This window comes from Gekko japonicus, unplaced genomic scaffold (genome assembly GCF_001447785.1).
Source record: "Gekko japonicus isolate JY-2015 unplaced genomic scaffold, Gekko_japonicus_V1.1 scaffold49, whole genome shotgun sequence".
NCBI lineage: Eukaryota > Metazoa > Chordata > Lepidosauria > Squamata > Gekkonidae > Gekko > Gekko japonicus.
The window spans coordinates 1,378,232-1,399,994 of record NW_015173674.1 but is presented as its reverse complement, the minus strand read 5'-3'; the positions used below and the strand labels follow the sequence as shown (position 1 = coordinate 1,399,994).

The window sequence follows — 21,763 nt, the reverse complement described above, 5'->3', positions numbered from 1 at the left end:
CTGGCCCACTGATGTATTTCTTGGTGCCCACCTGCTTCTCTCCTAAAGCACAAGGCCAGTCCTGATTTTCTTCCACCACTCATTGGAGCAGGAGTTGCTTCAAGAGACCATAAGATGCAGGATGAGGTTGCCAAAGTATCAATGGCAACTTGGGCCAGAAATATTGGGCATGATATTGAATTAAATAAATGGGAGAGGATATGGAAGAATGTAAGATGGTTGAAAGCTGTGCTGCTAAAAGAAAATGTTTTTAAAATGGTCCACATGGTCCACATGGCACCCGAAAGATTGGCCCGTTTTTATCCAGGGATTAATAACAAATGTTGGAACTGCAAATCTCAAGTGGGTTCATATTACCATGTCTGGTGGACCTGCAATGAAGTTAAACAACATTGGAAGGAGGTACAGTTTATATTGGTACAAATAACTAATATGCAAATCCCGTTAGATCCTGAAATATTTTAATGAATATATTTCCTGAAAATTGGAAAAAAAGATGACATCTACATAGTATCACATTCATTAACATCAGCAAGAATAGTGCTCGCAAAATTTTGGAAAAGCGAAAAGGTACCGCGTAGATGGGATTTTATTAATAAAGCAATAGAGGTGGTTGAAATGGATAATTTAACTCAAAAACTGCATGGAAATATGAATTCAGTATTTTAAAAAGTGTGGGCAAATTATATAAATGGCTGGAAACTAAGGCAAATTTATAATAAAACATGTAAAAATTTGCGAAACTATAAGATCAAAGATTTAGGCCAAATGAGGGAAGATGAAGGATCGGTATATGTTGTATGTTACATGTTAGATGTTATGTGTTATGTTTTGGTCTGTGATTGATGTATCCCTTGGGGGCCAGGAGGCATCCCTTGGGGGCTGCAAGGAGAGAGCGGCCATTTGGAAATCGCTTCCCACATCATCAAGGATGCTTGCCTTGGAACTTCCAAGCATGTTGTGATTACCCCTCCTATGGTGGCCATTTTGTGATTTGTCCTGCCTCCCAAGGCAGCTGTTTTATGGTGGCACCCCCTACCCTTTCCTCAAAATTCCAGAAATGCCCTCAGGCTCCTCAGTTTGGAAAAGTCTGTCCCAGTCAATGGTTGCCTCAGTTTGCATACCCGGGTTTTTTGCCTGGTTGACCCATGTAGGAGAAAAAGGTAACAAAATGTTAGTGGTAGAAAGGAGTGCACCACTTCAGACTAGGGGATACATTCTAGCTTTGAGTACGTTTTCTCATAAAACCCTCTCGGAGAATAGAAAACTTGCACAGAAAGAAAGAAAATTTAATCCCCATGCTTTTCTTGCTGTTATGGTTTTCTGTTTGCAGACAGTTTTAACCACAGCAGAAATTTTAAAAATGTGATCCTCAAGGATCCTCCTGCTGCTGTTTGAAGGCATGGGCTGCATTCTACCACTCCTTCTCTCTGCCTACAGTTGTCAGCTCTGGGTGGGGACATTCCTGGAGATTTGGGGGCTGATCCTGGGGAAGGAGGGATCTAAGTGGAGTATAACCACAGAGAGTCCACTCTCCAAAGCAACTCTTTTCTCCACAGAATGGATCTCTGTAGACCAGAGATCAGTTAGAATTCTGGAAGATCACCAGGCACCACCTGGAGGTTGGCAGCCCCCTTCACTCTCCTGTATGTGTGGCGTGTGGTTTCCTAAGCGGAAATCTCATCTAGGCCAGGGTTCCCACAACAGCCTCCTGTAACTTCCATTAAACACACTTGGTACCCTTTTGAGAAGGCAAGGCTACACGCTTGGCTATGCCTAGAAATGATTAACATCCTGCACTGCATTAAAACAGCAAGGAACTCCGAGAGGCGGCAATACACCGCTTGCACTAGAAGAAGGTAGGAGGTGGTTGTGTGAAAGGACATGCCATGTACCCCAGAATTGGACAGAGAAGCCCCAAGAGAAGGTGCTGCTGGTGGCTTTTAATGATTGTGATGATCGGTGAAGAGACGGGCTAGGCTTGCACAGCCACCGACTGACGTGCCAGCGCGGCGGCTCCTGGAATCCCACGCGCGAGCGGAGGAGATTTGAAGGAAGCCTGTTCCAAAGCGCAGGCCCGGAGACCACCGGGGAGATTAGAGCGGCTCACATGCAGGGAGGGGGGGGGGAAAGCCGGCGTCCGTGGCCTCCTCTGGAGTGGAGCCGGCGCGTCACAACCCGAACGAGGGCCCGAGCGGGCTCGGAGGGCGGCGCTGCGCTCTCGGGGCGGGGCGAGCGGTGGGCGCGGCCTCAGGAGGGCCGGGGCGGGAGAGGCCACGAAGGCCCGGGTCGGTAGTGAGCGAGCCGGGGCTCTGAGTGGATGGGGAGGCGAGCGGGGCCGGCGACAGTAAGTGCCTTCTTCGGGCTCAGGCAGGGCTCCCTTCGCGCTTCCTGCCGGCGAGCCGCCCGCCATTGACTGGCGTGGGAACCCGACTCGCTCCTTTGTTTGGCTTCGCTCTCTGGGTCCCGCCTTCCTTCCCCCCTCTCTCTTTCTCCGGTCCCGCCACTCTCGACGCCTGTCGTGTCGCCGAAGCCAGAGTTCGCCCTCAGAGGGAGCCCCAGAGCATGAGCAGAGTGCATATCTGTGTCCCAGAGCAACCGCTGCCAGCCCCGTGGGCTCTGGGGGTATTCGAGGCCAGGGCCGGCGCTTCTCTCTTTTAAGGACTTCAGCATCGCTCCTGCCTCATTCACGACAGGGGAGAGATGGCTCTGGCAAGCTTTTCAGGATATTTATGCCCTGGGTCTGTAGGAGAAGCTTCCTCTTGGGAATTCTTGCCTTCTCGTGTCTCCTTTTTTATTGCCCACTTTAACTTAGAAAAGTTCAGCTGCCTCCTGAATTGACGTGTTTGCAGCTGAAACTAGGTTTGTACTTAGGGGGAGAGTCCTTCTGTGAACTCCCATTCCTCTTGAAAATAAGAGACGTGTCCGGACTTCTGACCTGTGCGAGACTAAGGAAAGGAGTCGTTCTTGCCTTCCCTTTAAATCAAACAATCAGCATAAAGCATTGCCCACTTTGTCTGAAGTGCTTCCGATTTTAATCTTTCCTGAAGAGCAGCTTTGAGAAGCTCACACATCTTTCTGAGCTATTGGTTAGCCCCATAAAAGCTCTTATATTGTCACTGTGGATTGACAGAGATGTGCCCCTCAACCCACACAAAAGAAACCACAGGCAAACTTGGCTTGGGCTGCACAGAGGATACAGGGAATCTTTCTTCTCCTAGTCAATAATCTGCTGCTGTTGTGGGTGCTGGAATTTGGAAGAATGGATGACACCTACTGGCAGTTTAAAAACATGATTGCATTAATGTGTCAGCTTTTTAATTCGGAGGTCGCTGGTATGGGATGTAGTTATCTATCCTGTATTTCCTTGCAATCTTTTATCTATAGATCAAGACTTCCTCCCCCCCACCTGCATTCTTTGGTTAAAAAGGTCAGCAATCACAAATTCTTCCAATAAAACCATGTTATACATTCTTGGAATATTTTTTAATATTTAATGTTTAATAAGAACATTTTTGCAGACCCTTCTGAAAATGTACACAGTGTTTCTGAGGACCTTCTAGTTAACTTTTCCGTTGCAGAAGACTGAAGAAATTACTTGGATTATAGGACTCTCTGTTCTTTAATACTAGTTTTCATAGAAATTACTTTCATTATAGGACTCTGTTCTTTAATACTAGCTTCCATGGAGTTCTTGGAACTGTTGCTTCAGCTTCAAATGACTAACTGCTGGGTTACCCTTTTAATAGTAATATAATAATAATAGCACATATATAAGATAGTAAGTATAGCATATTTCAACTGATCATCTTTACAGTGTTCTATAAGGGATGACAGTGGTGTTATTCCCCTAGTGCAGATGGAGGAAGGAGTGCTAAAGGGAGGTATAAGGCCTCCAGCAATCGAAGTGAGATTTAAATGGAAAAAAATATCTGGCTCACAGCTAACTCATTCTCCTTTCAGATGCAAAATTCCACGGCAGAGTCCCAGTCCTTACAACAATTCCAGAATGATAGCCGAGTCAGTCAGTTGCAGCAAAAATAAACAGGAGTCTTGAGGCACCTTAAAGACTTAACAAGGTTTTGTTCCAGGGTAAAATTTTGTGGATCAGCCCACAAAAATCTTACGCTGGCATAAAACCCTCAAGATGCCTTGAGACTCCAGTCTCTGCAGTGATTATGATGTCGTTTCCAGAATTCTTCAGTAGAAAAGGATTTGTAAGAATGTATTCTGAGAATGGCACATTCTGTAATATGTAGGTTTCACATAGGTGTTTTGAATTTCTCCCCAAAGTGGCTGTCGATTTGGAGGAGGACGAAAATGACTACCTCGAGAGTGTTAATTCCTTGTACAAGCCAGCAGACGCCATGGTCCAAGAAGAGGACCCACTCCTTGAGGAGCCAGTGCAGAACAGACCCACTTCGTACACGCCTAAGGACCACCTTAATGGCACCTATATTATTTTCTTCCTTCTGGGGACGGGCTCACTTTTGCCTTTGAACTTCATCATGACTGCGAAGCATTACTGGATGTATAAACTTCAGAACTGCTCAGAAGAGCTTTCTCCTGCAGAGCAGAGACCCTCAGATATCCGTGTAAGTGCAACACGTTCATGTTTTAACATTGCTGTGTGAATGACACTTCCCGTGCCATGGGTTTAATATATGGATCTGCTGTTGTGTTTATTACAATTAGAGAGGCACATGAGCTAGCCTTAACATGCAGTGTTGATGCTGAGTATTCAGTGTTTACCAAATAGCAGTAGCAACACCTGTAGTTATGGATGACATGTCAGTCTCACTATAATCCTATTTTCCCCCTCATTTCCATTTTTTAAATGTAGTCATGCTTTGTCAGGATTTTTTCTGCCATAGGTTTTCCACAAAAAAGCTACGGCGTGCATTTTGCTTGCCATGGGAATGCCACTGAAAAACAGTTCTCCTTCCACAATGTTTAGAAGTACTTAGCAGCGTGAAATGTAACTCTTGGCTGGTAAAGTCTTTGGCCTGTCAAGGTCAGTATTGCCTACTCAGACTGGCAGCAGTTGTCACATCACCTCCTACTTGATCCTTTTAACTGGAGATGCTGGGGATTGAACTTGGGACCTTTTGCATGCAAAAGCCGTGACCCCTCTCCCAGTCCTAACCTCTCCTAGGAGGCCAGCTTCTTGTTCTGTAAAAGCTCCTCCATTTATTTTTTCAAGCACATCGCAAAAAGAGAATTCTTGTCAGCTTTCTTTTTCACTTGCAAAAATGCTTATGGGGAGGGTCTTGTGTGCATTAACTAAGTTTACCTTGTAGTCCAGAATTTGTCTTAAGGCCTCTGTATCCAGACAACTCAGACAGGCACAAAGTTTGTCTGAACTAATGGGAGCAGGTAGGAAATACCCTGTGTGTCTGGTTGCTCAAGAATCCTACAAATGTAATGCTGGCATTTAGGCATTTAAAATAAAAAAAATCCAGGCCAGTGTCAAGATGTTGCCTTAAAATTTTTGCTGTCTCCTAGACATTGTTATGCTCACCTGCCATGTTTAGGAATCCTAATTCATACAGGAATAAAGAGTAGGAGCCAAAAGTCACATGTATGAAATAAAGAGACTAGATAGAAGAGACTTTGCTGTATGTGACAGCAACAAGCATAGAGCTTTTGAAATTGCATGCTGCCTGCTTCTGATGCTATTAATCTCATAGACATATGGGGACTACTGTTGCCATGGACGTAGCAAGACAACTCTCCAGCTGTATTATTGTAACTGCTATTTAAATCAATACCCATGTCAAATAAGAGCTCCACACCAATCGCAACATTTCATCTTGAGTCTGGGATATGTCATGCTTATGAAAAGTACACAACTGATAGTAGTTACAGACTCTGAGCTCAGCTCAGAACCTAAAAGTAAGTGGTCATGTCAGTGTCCTGTGCTGTGTTCAGCAAATGTAGAAATCATCATTTGGGTACAAAGGCTTGAGGACGAGCTTAACAAAAGGCTGCCCTCACAGGGCTTGGCCAGCAGTAGGAGGTAGGGACTGCCCTGGGATCACATGAGCCAGAGAGGAGCAGCATATGATGTGGCCTGGGTGGGGGTGAATCATTTGGACTGCAGAACCGTCAGACAGGTTTCTGATTCTCGTGATGAATCATCTTCTCTTAAAAAAAAACCCTTCACTTTTCCTGATGTGGATTCCATTTCCTCTTGAAGAATAACTAACATAGAGTTAGTTATTCCATTTCCTCTTGAAGAATAACTAACATAAGCTTAGCTAGCTGTGTTTTGGGGACTTGTGGTATATTTCTTGTATAATCTTCAATGACAAACAGGTTGCCTGGCCCCCTGTTTTCTTCCTCCCACTCTACTTTCCTCTGGTACTCTCACATTTTTGTTTTTCGAGCAGTTGCTGCTGGACTGGTTCCCGCAGAATGGTTGCTACAGCTGCCTAGGAAAACCAATTTTCACAAGTGCTATCAAACGCTAACAGAGGCTTACCAGCCTAGCTATCAGATTGCAAAGCACTATAGGGAGGATTAATACAAAGTTCAGACAGGGTAGACTGTAGGCTGAATGATGATGACTTGCTTTTTGGAAAACGATATCCAGGAAAGTAAAACAAAAACAAAAAAACTCCACCTCCAGAAGGGGACCCCAGAGGAGAGAATAAAATGTTGATGGCTATACCGTCCCGAGGGTATACAGAGAGACCAGTTAACTCAGTGCCTGTTGTTCAGTGGGAAGGACTCTGGCCTGGTGTCATAAGAATTGGTTCTAATTCTGTCAGTGTTACTTGGCCCTAAAAGATAAAGGTTCCCTTGCTCAAAAGCCAGTCGAGTCCAACTCTAGGGTTGCGGTGCTCATCTCCGTTTCAAAGGCGAAGAGCCAGCGCTGTCCGAAGACGTTTCCGTGGTCATGTGGCCGGCATGACTAAACACCAAGGCGGACGGAACGCTGTTACCTTCCCACCGAAGTGGTACCTATTTATCTACTTGCAATTTCTTGTTTTCGAACTGCTAGGTTGGCAGGAGCTGGAACTAGAGACGGGAGCTCACTCCATCATGCAGCAACTCGGGTCTCGAACTGCTGAACTACTGACCTTCCACAGCTTGCAGGTCAGCGTCTTAACCACTTGAGCCACCGCAGCTCCTTTTACTTGGCCCTGCTGACCACTAAATCGCTCAGGCCTTGCACACTGGAGAATTTGCTTCCTTGCTTATGCCCCATCAGTGTCTCATCACTGAGGGAAGGGTTGAGTCTTATCACATTTTAATCTGCACTTGGAAGAAGTCTGAGTATCTTGCTGTTTCTCCCTTCCTCAAAAACCAGCAGAGAGAGCAGCCAACTGTTCCTTCCACTAGATTCTCTGCCTGCTCAGGAGAGGGGCCAGTGGCACCCTAAATTTAATTGCCAGCTCTTGATCTAAGATAACATTTATGGATTTCTGTGTGCACCTTCCCTGGGGCTCTGTGCCACTCTTTTTATGAGTCAGGTATGCAAAAGGTGGTTGAGAGAGTGGAACTGTACGGATGCCAATGACCGACCAGCTTTTCCAAGCTTGCACCTGTTTGGAATTCTGCAAACTGTCTAAGATGCTTTATGGCTTTTTCCAAAGCACTGGCAGGTGTGAACCGGCTGCCTACTGCAGCAGTGAGCCTCTGGTCTTGGCAGGCGAGATTAGAAAGTTGTCATGTCTCGATTCATGGACAAGGCTTTCTGATGCAAACACAGCGGTGGAAAAAGCCTGCTCTGGGTCCAGCCTCTCATTTTCTTCTTATTTCCTTGTGGGTTTCCCCCTTTTTCCCCCGGGTTCTTAAAAATTTTTTTCCTGTAAAAGAGTTGATAACATCTGTGTGTGAGCATAAACATGTCTGTCATGATGGGCAACTGCAACATTTATTATGTATTTCTCCCCCTTTTGAGTACAGTGTTGGATGCTAATGCTGTTTGAAGTGTTAGTTTCTGAAATTCTAGCATGGATAAAATTAACATACTTGATTTGCAGCTCTGCTGAAAATCCTCACTTTCTCTAAGCAGCCTAATGCTCTTGTAGCCATCTTGCATAATTCTTTTTAAAAAGTGGATTGCAGAAACCTGATCCATTTGGTGTTCTGATTGTCCTGCTCAAGGCTGAGGTTCGGGTTGCCAGGTCCTTCCTGGCTGCTGGCGAGGGGATTCCTGATCCTTCCTTGAATTCTGGAAGTGATGTCATCACATTTCCGATGTTGGGGGTGATGCTCTAGGTTTTGGGCAAAACTCTATGGTTTGGGGGGAGGGGTGGCCAGCTGGGCCATGGCAGATTGGGCCCCCCAAAATCAGGGGGATCCCCTGGCCCTACCGGGGGAATGGCCACCCTAGCTGAGGTATAGGAGTCAACGTGCTGTAATATGGATGGTTGTTGTCATGAAGGCTGTGGGTGAAACGAGGGCTTCATGACTACTGCAAGGAGGGGGAGATGCAGGTTCCTCCCATCCGGGAACAGGCTACCAGGATTTAAATGTGCTGCACCCAGGTACGTCGACAAGTGCTGCAATGGGGCTGAGGTAGTGCAAGGCTTTGGGGTCAATTGGGGAAAGACCTCTGGTTTAGCAGCAGGCTCTGGGGTGGATGGTTCATGGTCCAAGTCTGAATCAGAAGGCAGGGCTGTTTCCCAGAGTGAGCAGGTGTCAGCTATGCTGCCATGAGTGTGATGTATGTTTCTAATTGCTGTGCATTCCTTCCCATGCACTTAATTGCATCTTAGCTGTAACGCACTGGAGGAGTTGGTGTGTCTAGAATCCATGGGAAGCTGCTTACCTTCCCAGCTTCTGCAGCCGTTAGTTCTTTGCCAAATGCCCGCGCATGGGAACCCATCTAATTGGGTACTACGTGGGGGGGTGCATACGAATGCCCTATATCCTATTATGCGCATAGGTAACCCACCATTCCTAACAGTGTTCATGTTACTGCATCTATAGCTTTTCAATAAAAGTAAAACCTTCCTGGAAGCGTGTACTTCGTTGTTTTGCTGTCGATCCTGACAGCAGGCTGACTCAGAGTCTTGGGGCTCCTCCAGCACATCAAGAGAGGGTCCTGGAGATGTCTCATCTGCCTCCTTCTGAGGTGGTGTTGGCTGCCCTGTTGCCTCCTCTGAGTCTTTGGCTTCTTTGTATAATGAACACAAGTCTGTATGCTGGTGCTTACATATGTCTACGAGATGGCCTTCCCTTAGGCTCCCCTCTCCCTCCTGCTGTGGAATTTGGGGGGGGGGTCATGGGAGCTGGGAAAGGACAGCTCAGAGAGCATCTAAATGCCTTTTGAGTTCCCTTCCACAGGGCAAGAAAGCTGGCCAAACTGGCTTAACGTGAGAGCCACGTAGAGTAAACGTCAGATGTTTGAGAGCCGCAAGACATGAACAAATACTACCCACATGTTTTTATTGAAAAATATGCAAAATTTGTTTTTATTAACATTAAATGAGACTTCCAAAAATAAAAACAAAAGGGGGTAAAAACAGATATTGATAATATTTATTTGTCCAATAATATTTATTTGTTTGCTAATTATATTTATTTGTGTATGAGAGAGAAGTGGAATGAAAGAATAAAAGAGGTGGAAGGAAAGAGACAGAGAGAGAAACAAAGAAAGCAAATAGATGGGGGAGGGGGAGGAAGGAAGGAAGAAAGAGAGAAAAAGAGAAAGAAAGGTGGAAAGAAAGCAAATAGATGGCTTGAAGAAGGGATTTAAAGAGACAAATGCCTTCTCCAAGCCGACTGGGGGGGTGCTTTGAGAATGCATTTATAGCTGCTTTCTTTCTCTGCTCGCCCCCACCTCAAGCCTACCTGGGGAGGGGAAGTGAAGGGAACACATGCCTCCCCTTTGCTTCCCCAGCCGCCCTGCCGGGAGCCACACAATATGTATGAAAGAGCTGCATGTGGCTCCCGAGCCACAGTTTGGCCACCCCTGGCTTAGAAGGTCACTCAAGAGTGGCACCTTCAATACATCTCCAATAATCCCCCTTTCTGCTAGCCCAGTCCTGCTGCATGCCACCTAGGTCATGGCGAGTCTTTCAAAAGCATTCCCATGAGCCTTTGGGAAACATGTACCACTCTTTCTTGCCCTGTGGAAGGGAACTCAAAAGGCATTTAAATGCCCTCTGAGATATTTTTTTCCCTAGGAACTGATGTGCTCACTGCCCTGTCCCTTGAAAGGAAGGGCTAGAAACAGGCTTGGAGCCTCCCCCATTAAAGACAGGCATTCAAATTAACTTAATTAACTTTAATTTAACTACCCCCCTTAAATGCCCCTGAACCACGAGGCTTAAGTCATGCTTCATTTGTGTCATGTGCTTTATTACATTTTAAGGTGGTTCAGAACAGTTGAGTAGCCAATAGCAATAACAGCAGCAGCAAAATTGGAACTAAAAACTTCAATAATAATAAAACTGTCATAAAAATTCCATGTAAATATGAAATACTCAAGATCCTTTTAAAAAGATGCATTTAGATATTGCATCAAGGTGACAATAAGTCAGGATGTGTGTGAACTGGCTTGTTGTATACCTCTTCCTCTTCCCCTTCGCTTATGTGCATGGAGCATGATGAAGCATTCCTAGTTTAAGACTACCTCCAGTTGTCTGTGATGTATGACGTTGGACTAACTATTTACTTAAAATCAGAGTTAGTATCCGCCCCTCCCATTCTAAAACAGGGTTTAATTCAGGCTCAGGTCCCCCTCCCCAAACCTGGATTCTAACGCTAGTTAAGCTAAATTAAGATGGAACTAAACTACGTTAAGCTAAGTTAAGATGAAACATTATGTCTGAGCCAGTGATGCTCTGTATTCTTGGTGCTTGGGGGGCAACAGTGGGAGGGCTTTTGGAGTTCTGGCCCTGCTGGTGGACTTCCTGATGACACCCAGGTTTGGGCTGCTGTGTGACACAGAGTGTTGTACTGGATGGGCCACTGGCCTGATCCAGCATGGCTTCTCCTTTGTTCTTACATATATGTCATGAGTAACCAGATCTAGCTGAAAACCAAGTCTGATGTGGTGTCAGACTGCGTTAAGTGCCATCAAGTCTGTGTGTGTTAAGTGCCATCAAGTCACTTCCAACTTATGGCAACCTAATGAATGAACGTTCTCCAAAACTGCAGCTATATATCAGTAATTATTGCAGGATTCCTGAAATGCTAGTTGTGCTATTCCCCATAAAGGTGGTGGAATGTGCCATCAATTCCCACCCAATTTATGGTGACCCCCTCATGGGGGGTTTCCAAGGCAAGAGATGAACGGAGGTGGTTTGCTCCATTGCCTGCCTTTGCATCGCAACCCTGGACTTCCTTGGTGGTCTCCCATCCAAGTGCTAACCAGGGCTGACCCGGCTTATCTTCCAAGATCTGATGAGATCAGGACAGGTTTGGACATAATAGAGACAAAGAATTGCCTAAGGTCATCCAGGGTGTTTGTGCCTCGACTGATATTTGAATTGTTGGCTTCCTGATCATGGTTTCCCCTTATCTGCTATATCAGTGTGCTGATTAACACCTTACAGTAAAAGCAGGATTTCTTTCATTTCTGCAAGCCCTTAGATTAGAGAAAATTTCTCTGCTCGGAAACCTCATGTAAACAACGTAGTGCCATCATTCTTAAGAGATGTGACTGGAGGTAGTTCTAAACAGCTACTCACAGTTATCTCCTGATTTTAGTGATGGGAATGCCTGTAGTTGAGCTTAACATTGGTTTAAATACCCGTTGGAAATTGATCCGTCAGTTGCATGAATGCTTTTGCTTTAGTAAATCAGTGCCAGAAAATCCCATATTTTGGTTCATTTCAGGGACAAGCAAAGCAGCTTTTTAAACTGCTGTTTAGGATGGAACCCCAGCATACCCTCAACTGATTTGGAGACTGCATCCTGGTAACATTGATTGGATGCTGCCTGTGGCGACACTTCTTGTGGGGGGGGGGGGAATTACCTGGGCGCTCTATCACTATTAGTGCTCCAACACGCTTGTAGCATCAACTCATTCAAACAAGTAATGCTGTTTATCCTCTCTGGTCACTCCATCAATCTCTGTGTGTTATAATAGCAACTTGGGGATATTTGTCTTTCATCTTGAAGGATCCCAAAGCACTGTGCAGATTTAACAAGCTGATGTGGGAGTATATGCAGGGATTAATGTACTGAGCCATCAAATATAACAGCTCCGGCGATACTGTGTAAGTTGTAATATTTTAGGTGAGAAGCATTTGATCACTGACGGACGGTTTCTGATGCCTTTGGGGAAAGACCTGACACTGGTAGGGTCCGTACTGTGCGCAAAACTTCTTTTTACTTTTCCAAGCCTCTTTCTTCATGCAGTTTTAAGGCCAGAGCTGTATATTCTGCAGTCCACTCAGGTGTCGAAAGTCTGGGCTACTCTTCTGCCAGGCAGCATTGAAGGAGGTGATTTGCAGTGGGGGAGAATGCACAAAAGATGCTTAGTGTTTCCTGTTCTTCTTCCAAGTCTTCCTCCCCCCCCCCCCCACAAGCTAGGGCTCAAAATGTGTTTTTGCACCAGGAACTCGCATCTTGTGTCTCTGCCCTATCTGTTGGAATGTTGATGTTTTTTGCAAAAAAATATTAAATGAGGTGGTATTCCTCTTAAGTATCTGCTCTGTAGAGATAAAACTGTTAAAGCATCCTTTGGTTCAGGATGCCCATCGATTTTCAGAAGGTGACTCAAAAGCAAACCAGCTCCTAATTCATGCTTTTCCCTTCCATTTCTTATAGAGAGGTATCCTGATACTCAGAGAATAAAACAACTGTGTGTGTGTGTGTGTGTGTGGTTGCAAAAGAGCATCTGGGACACAGTAAGAAAAATGTGGGTTTAACCTTGCAAATATATTTATAAAAGGTATTTAAAAAAAACCCCACAGCCTGTCCTCATTTGTTGCTCATCAGCTTAAAAAAAAGTACCAACTTTTTGTTTTATAGTATTTCCTTGACTGGTTACCTGCTCCCAATCTTAGGCATGTCTACTCAGAAGTAAGTCACACTGTGTTCAGTGCAGCTTACTCCTGCATAAGCATGTATAAGATTGCAACCCCAGAGTGCTTCTGATCACAGTCGGTACTTGGCATCTCTTTTTTAAAAGCCATCTCTGCAATGGGCAATGATTACAGCTCAGATGTTTGAATGCATCCTTCAGAACCCTGCTGGCCATCTCCATATGGAAATTTGTGCCCCAAGCTCATACCACCTTGATAATGAAACAATATGTCATACGACTGAGGTTGTCCTAATTTACTTATCTGCAGTAACAGAAGGACTTTATGTTTTCATGAATCTCACTGTTGCTGTCACATAAGATGCTTCATTTTCTGCATTTGCCATGCAGTTGAAATTGTGGTCACCGAAAACTGAGTTTGGAGCTTATGTCATATTCTCTAACGCCCATAAGAATGTGTTAAATTTTGGTGACCATTTTTCAATAGGAAAGGGAGATTTTGACAGCCCAAACCGAGCAAGCCATTCTCTCTGCCAGATGTTATAACCCAAGAAGAGCAGGGTTGAGCAAGCATCTAGTAAGATGAACTATTCCAAATACTTTTGCCCACATCCTAAAGTTACAGTAACTGAAATTCACCCAAGCAATAGTGACCAGATGGTGTCATAAACATCCTCTGAATTAGTGTTGTGCTCAAGGTGTGGTCCTGCTTGTAATAGCTGTGAGCTCTTTTGTCCTCTAAGTTCTTTGCAAACAAGTTACACTGTGTGGGCCACTGAGAATTCACCAGAATGACCTTGTGGTGGGCCAAACGGAAAGGTTTCTCCCGTGCAATCACCACAGCCCTGCTAAACTGTGCTTCACAGGGATGATGGTGGTGAGAAAGTACTTGTGACAGTCCCTGTCATAAGTGAGCTCTAATCTGAGTTGGATTGAGGCTTTGGTCAGGTTTTCTTCTGGCTGTCTCAGGGAATGGTTTCCTTATGTGCTAAGGAAATGGTTTCATTTCCACTATCTCCTTAGAATACTACGGAGCCAATTGGGTCCTTCACAGCAACAGTAAGTAGGGGATGAGAAGGACCTCTGCCTGAGACTCTGGAGAGCCGCTGCCAGCCTGAGTAGACGGTACGGACCTTGATGGACCCAAGGGTCTGATTCAGTATCTGGCAGCTATGTGACAGGAAGAGGTGGGAGCCAAGGGGGCATTGCAGCACTAAGCTTAGAACCTGAACAAGGAAATTCTACCAGTTGCTATTTCTACTATCGATATAGCATTGTGACTTGACAGGCCTAAAGGGCAAAGAGAGCAGTGGGTGGTAATTTGAGGGAAGGGGAAGCTGAATTTCAAATATTAATGTGAACTAAAACAGGCAATTCTTTGGTTTCAGGCATCTGGTCTCATGATGTTTAGGTCTTGCACCAAGTAACCTGCAGGAAGACTTGGGCACTTAAATCAAGATGGGTAGCCCTGTTGGTCGGTCTGTAGCAGTAGAAAAGAGCAAGAGTCCATTAACACCTTAAAGACTAAGAAAATATATGGCAGGGTATGCGGTGAAAGAGCATGAAAGCTCATACCCTGCCACATATTTGGTTAGTCTTCAAGGTGCTACTGGGCTCTTGGGCACTTAAAGACTCTCTAGTTTCAAAGATCTCAAATTGAGCCTGGAAAATTCAAAATACATAAGATTTTGGACAACAGTCTTAAATCTGTTTACTTGCAATCAAGTTGCATTGAAATAGGTAGAAGCTGCTTCTCAGTAAGAGTGGCTAGGATCTGGCTACTCACTGGAGAAGACCCTGATGCTGGGAAAGATTGAAGGTCAAAGAAGATGGGGACGGCAAAGGATGAGATGGTTAGACAGTGTCAGAGATGCAACGAACATGAAGTTGAGCAAACTTCAGAGGACGGCGGAAGACCTGGCGTGATCTGGTCCATGGGGTCGCGAAGAGTCGGACTCGACTGTGCGACTGAACAACAACAACAGGCTTGTTAAAAGCCAATTGCCTTCTTACCTATGGCAGATGAGAATTTCTTCTAGGCTAACCAGGCAGGGAGACCCTTACTGAACTCCTTCTCTTCTTCCTTTTGAGCCAGGAACAGCTAGATATGAATCTGCATGAGGAGGTGGGCTTGTAATTCTAATAATCCTGTTTGCAAGGTTAACAGGCATAAAGTATTTATTCTTCCCTTGTCCCCAGACCCTTAAGAGGCTGCTACTTGGGCAAAACAACCTAGGGAAGGTAGTGAAACTGGGTTGTTGGTTTTTGTAATGCCCCCCAAATGAGTTGGGGGGGGTGTTTCGGTGATTGAGACTTGTTTGTGTGTGGGAGGTTATGGTTGGTCTTATGCAAAAAGGAAATAGGCAGTGTCGCGTGGTTGCAGTGTTACTGCTAAATTACATGTGGGAACCCTTTTCCCTCAGGTTTAGATAATCCAGCCAGGCTGCAAGATGTTCTAATTTAAACAAGGACATTGAGGGGGCTGAGATGGGGCAGGGAGGGGGAATATGGGCTAAGGAAATCACTAAGTGAGTTTTATTGCTTATGGAAAGTGCTGGCTTGCTAGACCTGAAAAAATTAAGTGGTTTATCCACTGAACATGGACAGCAGCGTCAGCACCTGCACAGCCCCTCCCTCTCTTCCCCTGCCCTCCGACATTCTGAGTGAGCAGCTTTAGTTGACTCAGGGCCAGCGCACTCAGTCAGACAGTGGCGGGCTCGCACCACAAGAGTACCTGGAGCACTAGTTGTGCGTGTGTTTGTAGAATGACAACTTCTGCGAGAATCATCACAGATGTTTAACTTTTGTAGTGGTGGTTAAGAGCAGCGGACTCTAATCTGGAGAACTGGGTTTGATTCCCCACTTCTCCACATGCAGCCAGCTGGGTGACCTTGGGTCAGTCACAGTTCCTTCAGAGCTGTTCTCTCAAGAGCAGTTCTCTCAGAACTATCTCAACCCGACCTACCTCATGGGGTGTCTGTTGAGGGAGAGGAAGGGAAGGAGATTGTAAGCCGCTGAGACTATGAGTGAAGGGCGGGGTATAGACCCAGCTCTTCTTCTCCTTCTTCCTCCTCCTCCAAGGCTATGGAGGCTGAACCATGTCACACATGTCAAAATCCATGGAGTTTGACATTGGACACAGGGTCTAGAAATACAGTTCCCCCCTCCTTTTTTTTTTTTTGAAGGACCCCTATGGCTGCAATGGTAGGCATGAAGTGTGAGTGAGAATCATCTAGGAAAAATCACAAAGACCTAATTATAGATAGAGCATGTGCCTCTTTACCTTCTTGTGCCTCTTTTCCTTCTTGTGCTAAGTCTACAAAAAGCAGGATAAATTATAATAAAGAACAAACCTATGCAAATTTGCGTCATTTGCAAAACTTACATGGGTTTCAGAACTTTTCTTTGTGCAGAATTTATGTTACTTTGGCAGGGTCAGCCCTGGCCAATATTTGGATGGGAGACCTCCAAGGAATATATGTAGGCAGGCAATGGCAAACCGCCTCTGAATGTCTCTTGCCTTGAAAACCCTACGGGATTGCCATAAGTCAGCTGTGATTTGACGGCACTTTCCTCCTCCAACACAACCACCCCACCACACGGAGGCATATTTGGTGACCTGGGACCACTTGTTCAGCCTAACCTACCTTACAAGGTTGTGAAGATAAAATATCGAGGGGGAAACCATGTGCACCCTCCTGGCCTTGAGCTCCTTGTAGGAAGGTGGGGTATATTTTAAAAAAAAATTAATAAAAGCTGTAATAGACATTTCAGTCTGGTTTTGCTTATGCTCATTAAATGGACCGGGCAAAAGCATTTAGACTTCACTGTGAACTTTTCCGATATGGAAGCCTGCCTTTCCTTGACTCTCTGCCCATCGTTCCCCTTCAGTACTTGTGCAAGTTGTTGTCTTTAGACCAGGGAACATCGTTTGTTCCTTTCAAGAAACAATAGAAATCAGAGGTTTTAAATATTTTTCCAGCACTTAAACCCAAAAAAAGGGCACAGTCCCATAGCTGTTCCTCTGGAATTTTAATAATACCACCGTCTTTACCGGATACACTCCAGTGAAATGAAATGCCAGGCAAAGTGGCCTGATGCGCATATATGTCCAACTTGCCAAGTTGATTGCACAGCAAGAGCCTGGCAGCCTGCTGATGAGGCCTGACCTACTATTTCGGGATACTCAGACTCGCACTAATGGTCTGGCAAAGTCACAGGGGTGAGTGAGTGTGTGTGTGTATTAGCCCAGCAGCCTGGATTCTTTGGTGCCACGAATAAGCCGTTCTTGATCACTGAGGACTAGAACTAGGGCTTACTTTGTGCCAAGATTCAGCCCCGACATATGCTCTCAATGCCACCCTGATTATTTTAATAGACAAAAGGGCCACTGAGCAAGTGCAGGGTGCCTTTCCCTCAGCACTAAGTAACTACAGAGGGTACACACATGCCAGGTATAATGGAGGGTGACTTCCAGATCAGAGGGTGGCATTTCCAGGCAGATCTGAGCCCGGGCATCTCCCTCTTCCTCTCTCTCACTTGTAATGGAGCACTGATTGGAACCAATCTCTGTAACACAGAGAGAGCCCCTGCAGTGTACTATTTAATTATAGTTCCTTCCATTTGGTGGTTTCTTAGGGTGCAGTGCAGTCAGAGGTTCTTCCTAATAATAAATGACCAGAAAGAAATGGTGTGGAGGCTGCAGTTCTGTAAATAGGCTCAGAGATGTTAAAGGTTTGACCAGTGAATGAGATGGAAATTGGACCTCCTCTTATACCGGCCAGCCGTGAACGTTTGGCAACATCCGCATGTGTTAATCTGGGCTTAGATGGGAGATTCAGAGCATGTACTCTTCCCAAACCACACAACTAATACTTGCCCAGCAGACCATTATTACCCCTCCCTGCCCCTTCAGCCAGCATATTGGGCTAGAGCGGTGGTCGGCAAACTGTGGGGAAGGACACTGGAGCCCTTCTCTTCCCCCTCAGGTTCCTTTTTGCCTTGCTGATTTGCACACTCGAGGTTTGAACGTGGAGTGCAAGAAGCAGCTTTGCACAGGTGTGCATAGCCAGTTGCAGGCACGGGATTCACCAATCCTGATGCGAGGAGAAGGGAAGCTCCACGTTTAGCAGCTTGGCTGGCTTCAGGTCTGCCGCATAGGAGGGGACAATGCAGAAGGAGGAGCTGAAGGCAGGGTTACTTGTGTCACTGGCTGAGTCTGTAGGGCCAGACAGTCTCCTTGCCCATCAGTTGCTGGGTGGCAGCCTAGGAGATCTTGGTGCTGGTAGTGTTGGATGGAATGTGGTGGTTGGCGGAGGGAAGAGACGGGCCCGGAAGGCATGCCTACGTGTCTCCTGTGGACCGTCAGTTGTTCAGAGTAGCACTGTGCGCCTGATGGGGGGGGTGCAGGAAGGGAGTGAGGATTGCTGCACACGTGCACTTGTACTTGTCCTTCTTGCCTGCCTCACAGGAAAATAAAGAGCAACTTTCCAGTCCACCATCATCACAAAGTTTGGCTAGGAAGCTTGTGTGTTACTTGAGCAAAATCTGGATATGGATTTCTAGGAGGATTCAGGAGCAGGGCTCCTTGGCTCAGCATACTCTGCCCTTCTCCATCCCTAGCAGGAAAATTATGCAAAATAAGCAAAAGCTGTGCAGGTCATAGAATTTAGGGTACCAATCTGGATTCTTTTTAGGATAAAAGATTGCAAATGAACCTGCCCGTGACCATAATCACCTCCTTGAAACTGCTAACAGTAAGAAAATTCCATTTCAGAATCTGTCTGGGCCAAAGAACAGCTCTTAAGTGGCTGGCATTTTCTCCACTGTCAAAATCTCTGGCATTCAATCTTTCTTTTGGAGCCGGTTCCTGCTCGGGTCCACGGTGGGAGCAGGAGAGTCCAGGGGGCCAGTGTAGACATAGCCTAGATGGGGGTCTCGGCTATCTGAAGATGAGCTCACACTTGCCAGCTATTCTTGGCTCCAACGTGCTTGCTGCTGCTAATTTCATGCCCTGTGATCCAGGTAACGCTCCAGTGCCTCGCTCCGTCACCCAGGGCCTGAACTGCTTTTTTAGCCCAGCAGGAGCCCAGCTGCTTCTGCTGCCGAGCTTAAGCTGAATAAAAAGCTACTTTGCAAAAGCATCTTGGCAGCACCGGGCAGGGTTTCTGACTGAAGCTGGTGGGTAATTTTTGCCATTTGGAAGAAGAAAAAATAGAAATGTTAAGCATCTGTTTTAAATGTTTTTATGGTTTTATTGAAAATATACACTGATTTTATGTAAGCCGCCCTTGGCTGGGAGGGCAGGGTAGAAATTTGAGAAATAAATAAATAATAAATGTTACCCCTGTATACAGAGACTGTTGTCTCTTACTAGAGAAAGTGTCGTTCCTGTGGGGTCGTCCCCTCCAATATAACCCTGTCATTAATGACTTAGAAGGCTTATTGGTCTGATGCAGTAGAAAAAAAGGAAGGGTTTTTGTGATTCGGCTCAATTAGCTTGGCATCTTTTGAATTTCCCAGAACCAGTTCTGTACACAGAAGCTCACGTCACCATGATGAGCTGTCTGCCCTCCTATGAGAAACTATGGAGGGGCATTCTGTACTACAGTATTTTTATATGCAAAACAAGTTGGGGGCCCTTAAGGAATTGTGGAAGAGGGGAAACGATTTGGAAATCTCACCTGCCCATGGTCAAATCTCCCCCTCCTGTACTCTGGAAGTGCCTAGAGATTAGAACAGACTGATTTCTCCTCCCCTCACATAGGGTCGCCAACTCTGGGTTGGGAGATTCCTGGACATTTGGGGGTGGAGCCTAGGAGGGTGGGTTTGGGGCAGAGGAAGATACTTTAGCGTGGTATAAATACCACATAGTCCATTCTTCAAAACAGCCATTTTCTCCACGGGAACTGATCTCTGTCACCTGGAGATCAGTTGTAATTCCAGGAGATCTCCAGGCCACACCTGGTGGGGGGACCACCCTATCCCCACCCCTTTTAACTGGCTCTCAACATTCTATGCTCCTGACGCATATTCAGTCCTCAGGAGACTGTTCTGAGGTTAGAGTTGGCCCCTTTCTTTGGGTTAATTTGTAGTCAGGTTTACTATTAGATGTAGCGATAAGGGAAGTCTGAGAAGGTTAAGCAATGACAAATAGAAGACTGGCATGATTTGCAAGGCATCTGTGTCATTTCCTGAAAATAGACCCGTGACTGGTTATTGGCCTTCCTGAACCCCCACATGCCCATGTAAATAATTTGAGCACAGTTAAGGCTGAAAAGGGAAGAGAACCAACTCTTTTCTAATTGACTTCCACATAACAAACAGTGCAATGCTAAACAGAGTTAGGAATAACTCTGTTTAGGATTGCACTGTATATAGGAGAACCTCTAGGTGTGCCATTCGTGCATGCAAGCAGAATAGTAAATATGTTTATGGGATAGCATGAGGCATTGCCTGCCGTTTCAAGCACATGTTTCAAGCACATTCAGATGAGACACTTGCTTTAAAAAATTGAAAGCTGAGATTCTCAGGGAAGTGGAAGACCCCCCCCCGCCCCCCCGGTTCTCCATGGAATTGTGGCATATGTACAGCTTTGAGCATAGTATGTCATAATGAAACCCTGGGACTGAGATCTTGCAAACAGGTAAGTGCCAATTTACAATCCTGCTTCAGAACTTGGAGGATATTTCTGCCCCTTCTGAAATCAGGTACAGTAGTTTAACGCATCCAGGCATCACGTTGGGTGTCTTGGCCTGTAGTGCAATTCTTGAAAATGAAGGGAATTAAAATTAAAAAAAAGAGTCCCTTTTCTTCCTCCACTCATGTTTTTGCTGTGTTTCATCAGAACTAACAAGAAGGCCTGTGATGGACAGAAAGGTGTCCCACTCCTGAAGGGGAAAATCAGCCATTCACTTAAGCCTGTGGGAGTGCTACTCCATTATCCAGTCTCCTGTGAGAAGTGGGGGGGGGGGCCCTAGAATTGGGTGGAGGGAAAACACAGCAGGAAGTCAGTTGAGTTCTGCCTCAGGGAGAGAGCAGAGCTCAGGTCTGGCTCAGCAAAAGAGCAGACAGAGTGAAGAGTAGCTCTGCTTGGTGGTGTGGCAGAGTAGTTTAGCTCTACCTCTGACAGAGAATAGAGTACCCGATTGTTAGGCCTGTCTCTGGTGATGACTGGACCTTGGACCATTTAGGGTGACTCTTGGGAAAGGGCAGGCTGGTGTGGGTGGAATACTGTGTATGTGTCAGGATCCAACCAAGTGGCCAGTCGGTAAAAGCCTGTTCATGCTGGAAAGTATTAACATTGAAACTACTTTTTAAATTAATGTGCCTCAGCCAGATTTCTCTTTTATCTGTCTGGAGACCAGTGCTGATGGTCTGTTCCTTGAAACCTACTTGTAAATAAATAAATCATCTTTATTGTTAAAATAGCATTCCTGTCTCAGTGACCTCCATTTTTTTCATGTGCACCACAAAGCTTACCTCACAGAGGTGAACCCAAAACCTATATAATTGCTACCTTTAGAACACTTCATAACTATGGGGAAGGTTTATAATCTCTCCTTTATATATAACAAGAGAGGAGACCCGCAAAACCCGCGGGGGGCGGGGGCGGGGGAGCTCTGCAATCAGCAGACGGAGGAGGAAGCAGGAGCAGGTGAGCTTTCCCCCCCCATCCTGCCGGTTTCGCTGTCTCCTTCCCCCCCCGCCCCCCCGGCTGCAAAAGGAGGCCCGCGCGGCTTGGAGCGTTCCCCCCCGCCCGGAACTCGGCGCTCCCCACCTGGCTGCAAAAGGAGGCCCGCGCGGCTTGGG

At 45.9% G+C, this 21,763-nt stretch overlaps 1 protein-coding gene across 1 annotated transcript in view; it reads left to right on the top strand.

Annotated features, from left to right (window-relative positions):
- Positions 1-2,270: 2,270 nt before the first annotated feature.
- SLC29A3 (solute carrier family 29 (equilibrative nucleoside transporter), member 3) overlaps positions 2,271-21,763 on the top strand; it is a 33,758-nt gene continuing 14,265 nt past the window's right edge. The window contains exons 1-2 of the mRNA XM_015422892.1: positions 2,271-2,347; positions 4,294-4,595. Coding sequence (XP_015278378.1) covers position 2,347; positions 4,294-4,595 — 303 coding nt within the window. The 5' untranslated portion in view covers positions 2,271-2,346. The remainder of the gene's footprint in view (positions 2,348-4,293; positions 4,596-21,763) is intronic.